Source organism: Monoraphidium neglectum (assembly GCF_000611645.1).
Source record: "Monoraphidium neglectum strain SAG 48.87 unplaced genomic scaffold scaffold00791, whole genome shotgun sequence".
Classification (NCBI taxonomy): Eukaryota; Viridiplantae; Chlorophyta; class Chlorophyceae; order Sphaeropleales; family Selenastraceae; genus Monoraphidium; species Monoraphidium neglectum.
Window position 1 is genome coordinate 11,080 of NW_014012837.1, and position 5,591 is coordinate 16,670.

At 67.4% G+C, this 5,591-nt stretch overlaps 2 protein-coding genes across 2 annotated transcripts in view; one reads left to right on the forward strand and one right to left on the reverse strand.

The window, feature by feature from the left end:
• The window catches only part of MNEG_5355 (hypothetical protein), a gene marked incomplete at both ends in the record, with an annotated part of 4,346 nt that extends 3,231 nt beyond the window's left edge, over positions 1-1,115 (reverse strand). Inside the window, 2 exons of the mRNA XM_014046171.1 lie at positions 92-184; positions 492-1,115. Of these exons, the coding sequence (XP_013901625.1) occupies positions 92-184; positions 492-1,115 (717 nt within the window). The remainder of the gene's footprint in view (positions 1-91; positions 185-491) is intronic.
• A 1,378-nt stretch (positions 1,116-2,493) lies between these two features.
• On the forward strand, positions 2,494-5,527 carry MNEG_5356 (hypothetical protein; the record flags this gene model as incomplete). The annotated part of the gene is made up of 6 exons (XM_014046172.1): positions 2,494-2,589; positions 2,938-3,201; positions 3,591-3,733; positions 3,931-4,584; positions 4,797-5,451; positions 5,513-5,527. 6 exons carry the CDS (start codon positions 2,494-2,496, stop codon positions 5,525-5,527), a joined length of 1,827 nt encoding a protein of 608 aa, XP_013901626.1.
• Between the last annotated feature and the right edge of the window lie 64 nt (positions 5,528-5,591).

Here is a 5,591-nt window from a genome sequence, read left to right on the forward strand (position 1 = left end):
GCCGCCGCCGCCGCTGCGTGCGTGGCCCATTCCCAGGAGACCCGCCCGCCGCTGCGGTAGGGAAGCTACGCTATGCGCTTGCGGGGTGCACCTGCAGCGCCTTGACCACGTTCATAACGCCGCGGTCGTCCACGCGCAGCAGGTCGCCCGTGAAGATGGAGCGCGCGCCGGCCACAAAGATGATCTGAGGGACGTGGCCGTGCGGGGCCGGCGATGGCGTCAGCCGCAGCGAATGCCCAAGGCATGCGGCGCATGGCGCTGCGCAGAGCGCAGAAGCGCCAGCTGCGAGGCTTGGCAGCACCCAGATCAACCGCACATGGTTTGCAGACCATTCAAAGCTCCTGCCGTCAATGCAGTGTCCGCGGTCAAACACCCCGCACACGCCACCGAAGCGGTCCGGCCTGCCGCCCACACCCCCCTGCCGCCAGCGCCGCCGACCCACACCAGCCCCTCGCCCAAGGCCACCTTTCCTTTGAGCGCGCGCTCCTCACCTTGTCGACCCCGCGCACTGCCCGCTGCACATCCTTCATCTCGCCCACATCGCCGCTGACCACCTCGACGGCGTCCGGCACGCCCTCCGCGCCCTCACGCATGCCCTCGCGCCGGCGGACAAGCGCACGGACCTTGTAGCCGCGCAGCAGGAGCTTGCGGGAGAGGATGCGGCCGACGCGGCCAGTCGCGCCGACGACAAGCACGCGGGTGCTCGTCGCCGAAGACGGCGCGTCGGCGTCCAGACCGAGGTCGAGCACATCGTCAAACGAGAAGCTCTTCGTTGGCGCTGTGACCGCACTCAGCTGACCCCACAAGTCGTTCACTGCCTGGCGCGCCTGGCGTCCGAGCTGGTAGGGATTGACGCTGTCTAAAATGTTGCTGCCCTGCTGGTCCCCTCCGCTGCTGCTGGGCGACTGTGACCGCGACCGCTGGGACTCAGATTGCTTAAAAAATTTGTCGCGTAGATCCTTGGCGTCCGGCTCCTTGTCGGGGTCGCTGCTCGCCCGCACCTGCCATCGCGCTGCGGGACCCCGGCAAGGCGTGCTGCCAAACGGCCTCGCTCGATGACGGCTTGATCCACTGCCACCAATGCGCTGCCCGCGGGCCCCCAGCCCGGTCTGCATCCTGCGCCACGAGATCGGGAGCAGGCCGCGAGCGATGCCGCTGCGTGTCTATCACCAAAGTGATTTCAAGTCCTTCAAATCGCTCCGCTTGGTTCGTTGAGAATGGCTGGGACTGAAGCGCGCCCGCCTGACGCAAGTATTGACCGTGTGGCTGGAGGCTGGGCGCGTTGCTGCGGCATTTGCATGGCGCAGCGTGGCATGGCACACCTTTTGCAAATGCAGGTCGATCTACGGAATTTTCCCGTGACACTTTTCATGCGCGATCCAGTTTCATTCGTCTTGGATGCACCCTCGGCACGAAAGTCGCACGCTGACCGACTAATGTTTGACCTGCTAGACGCGTTTGTTGCCACGGGCGGCGACAGACAGGTCTGCAATTGATATGACAGGCACATTGCCTGTGCCAGGGGTCCTAGGGTATCAAGGCATACTGCTTACGCTGCGACCATTGGCAGGGTCACCGCCTGGGGCCACTCCTGACAGCTAAGCAAGACGCATGCACTACGGCCATGGCCAATTCACATCCATCACGCAGCGATCAGGCGGCAGGTCCAGTGTAAAGGATCGACCATGGCGCCTGCCGTGGAATTAAGGGCACCCGCCACAGCAGACCTTGTCACGTCCACGACACACCACCGAGCACCGACACAGCCAACCACCATCATGTCACAATCTCTATCTGTGCTAACGCCCATAACTACCGTTCTTGCATTTTCAAAGGGCATGATGCACCGACAGCAATGGGAGCTCGCACTTTTGAAATGGGGTATGGTGAAGACGAGGTGGTCTCCTGTGCTGGCGCCCCCCGCCCCCACCTGCCTGGCCCTCACTGCCTGGAGCAGCAGCACTGCAGCAGGCCAAATGCACGATTGACGCCGGTTTTACTCAGGGATGCCTCACGCACGACTTGATGCATCATACCGGAAGGCCTGTGTAGGTACTCTATCGTCAATTGTGACATGGCAGCATTCTTTCGCGAGATCACTTTACCCTTGACATCCGGGATCGAGGCGAGCAGGGAGCGATTGATGCTCGCGTGTAACTCACAGTGACTGAAAAGGTGCACCAGGGGCGACCGGTCAGGCGTAGCTCTGAGCCCCAAGTAGATACCACGAGCAGGGGACGTGGTGACTTGTGCCAGGCATGGAATCACACGCATCTACGTGCAGCACATGCAGCACATACCCGAGCGGCGGGCAGGGCACAAGCGCGCGTACTTGTGCGTCCCTGAGCTCACGAATGCGCCCGCGCCTGGCGATGTTGCCCCATTCGACATCACTGCTGAACCCAACCAGCGGCACCCGCTTCTGCAACAACTTCGCCTCAGAGCACAGCTCGCGGGGGGCGGCAGTGGCGGCGGCAGCGGTGGGCAGGCGCCATGGAGCAAGAGCTGTCAGTGTTTGAATCGGTGTGGCCCGACATCACAAGGCAGAGCCACTGGGAGTGGGAGTCGGCGTTGAGCGGCATTGTTGCGGTGAGATGCGGGCACGAGGCCCTGCCGGTGGTGGTGCTGCGTGACACGGCGGGCCCCTGACCACAATCTCTCGTGCAGCAGTCAGCGGCAGGGCGACGCCATGGGCTCTGGGTTGTCATACCCCCACATGCAAGCCAGCCGCCCCTCACCCGACAAGCCAACCAGCCGCGGGTCGCGCCGCTCGCCACAAGGGCCCCGACGGAGCACGTGGACCTGCTGTTTATTGTCTGTGGGCAGCGTAGCTTGGCCGTGATGCATCCAGCAAAGAGTCTCGAGTCATGTGCGCATTTCGGGGCGCCAAGCGGCCCTCGCTCACCCCGCCCCGCGGCCCCCCGCGCCCGCCTCCAGAGCCTGACGCCCGGGCCGCAGGACCACGAGCGCCGCGCCCTGCTGGTGGCCGACCTCAACGCGGCGCTGTCGGACATGGGCCTGCACGTGCGGCCGTTTGGCAGCTTCCTCTCAAACATGGGGTTCCCGGACTCGGACGTCGACCTGCTGCTGGCCGGCACCTGGAACGGGCAGGCGCCCTACTTGCTGCCCGCCAACGGCTGCAAGACGCTGTTGAGGAAGGTTGCGTCGCGGCTATACGACCGCAGGCTGGTCCGCGGCTCGGTGGGTGGCGGGGCCGGCGGGGCGGCGGGAGGGGTCATGGGGCGAGGGCAGGCAGCGGGGTGGCGCAGGGTTCAAGGGGGCGCGAGGGGCTTGGATCTGGGGCGGCCTGCACAAAGCGCTCTGCCGCCACGATCAAGTGAGCAGGGAGGCAAGCAGCGGTGTGGCCTGCAGCACTTACTGCCCCAAGCAAATTTTCCCTCTTCCCTGAATGCGTTTTGCCCTCACACTCTCCTCACCCACACTGCCACACGCCAACACACACACATGCTTTCGCCAGCATCGTCGCCCCCGTGTGTCGGAACGTGTGCGAACCCCCTGCAGCAACGCTCACAATCGCACACAAACACACACACACACACACACATGCACTTTCTCCACCTCTCCTCCAGATCGAGTTTGTGCTGCATGCGCGCGTGCCGCTGCTGAAGTTTGTGCACTGGCAGACTGGCGTGGAGTGCGACCTGACAGTGCAGAGCTACGACGGCGCCCTCAAGGGCCGCTTCATGGCGGCCATTGCGCAGCTTGATACCAGGTGGGCGGCCCATGCGGCTATCTCGCATCAGCGGCTGACAGCGGGTAGCGGGTGCGGGTGGCAAGGCCGAGGGTCGCAGGCAGCGCCAAGCGTGGCGCAAGGTGCTTCCTGCCCACCCGGCGTCACGCCCGCAAACGACATTGTTCACCCCACCACACTGGCCATTCGCGTCCCCCCGCACATGCCCGCTTTCCAAGGTTCCCATCGCTATTCCGGCTCGTCAAGCTGTGGGCGCGCACCCACGAGTGCAACGACGCCAGCCAGTCCACCCTCAACTCCACGTCCCTCATGTACATGTGCATCTTCTTCCTGCAGCGCCTCGGCGTGCTGCCCCCGCTGCGCGCGCTGTGCCCGAAAGAGCTCGCGCGGCTGCCCGCTCCGCCGCCCCTGGAGCAGCAGCAGCGGCAGCCGCAGCAGCAACAGCAGCAGCAGGCGGATGACCCAATTTTTGGCGGCAGGGAGGCCGCCAGGGCCGTCCTCTCCTCCGATGGCAGCAGCGGCGGCGGCGGCGGCGGCGGTTCGGCTGGGGGTTGGGAGGACGTGCGGCTGCTGGACCCCCGGCTGCGCGGGCTGTGGGTGCGCGAAGAGGCGCTGGATGATCTGGTGGCTGCAGTGGACGGCCGCGCCGCGGATCTGAACCGCGCGAAGCAGCGCGCCCTGGCCGCCAACGGCTCCGGGGGCGGGGCGGTGGCAGGCGGGGTTGCGCACGCGGACGCGGACGCGGACGGGGGCGCGGGCGCGCACGCGGCGGCGGCGGTGGCGGCAGTGGGGCACGACCTGACGCAGCTGCTGGTCGGCTTCCTGTGCTACTGGGAGCTGCCGTTTGGGGCTTGGGCGGAGGGGCGGCACAGGTGGGGCGGGGTGGACCGCGGGTGATGGGATGAAGCGTGGCGGTTGGTGCGGCTCTGGGGTTGACGGCGGCCAGGGGTCTGGCCGCTTGTCGGGGGCGGCGCCAAGGCATGGGGCTGAGGTAGAGGCGAGTGCGACCTGCCGCAGGCTGCAGCAGCCCAGGCCCGCGCGACCCCGCCGCCCAACCCTGCCTGCGGACGCACTGTCTCTGCAGGGACTGGCGGCCCGACTGCTGGAACGGCGTGTGGCGGCGGCAGCGGTTTGCCAAGGCGTACCTCTGCCCCCTGGAGGACCCCTTTGACGCGACCGACAACCCCGCGCGCTCGGTTGGCTCGGAGTCTGTGTCCCCCGGCAGCCAGCACCTGTACATCGCCGCCGTCCTGGGCAGCAACGCCGCGGCGCTGCGCCGCCTGCTCTGCGGCCCGCGGGACGCGGGGCCCGCCGCGGAGGCGAGCGGCGTGCGCGTGCTGCGCGGGCTCGCCTGGACGCTGGGGCCGCGCGGGCTGGCGCTGCTGCGGCCGGCGCTGCCGGAGGCGCAGCTGCGCATGCTGTTTGACGTCGCGGGCGACCCGAAGATCGGGTCCCCCCTGAAGCGGCTGCTGGCACACTTGGGGGCCGACATGGTGCCGGAAGATATTTTGGACCACGCCTGCTGGCGGGCGCTGCGCTCGCAGCAGAAGTCGGAGGCGAGGGAGCAGGCCGGCGGCCCGCCGCAGGGCGAGGCCGCGGCCGGCGGCCGGCAGAAGGCTGCTCGGCTGCAGCAGCAGCAGCGACAGCCGCAGCAGCCGCGGCAACAGCAGCAGCAGCAGCGGCAGCCGCAGCAGCAGCGGCCTGCGGCGCAATCTCAGCAGCGCCAGCAGCAGCAGTACGTGGGGTCGCCACCCGGCGCCGTGACGGCGGTGGCCGGCGCTTCGGCCTCCCTTCAAACAGCCGCCGGCATCTTAGGTCCCGCGATGCAGCCCCTGGCCTACAACGGCGGTACAGCAGCTGCGGCGGGCCGGCGGGCCCC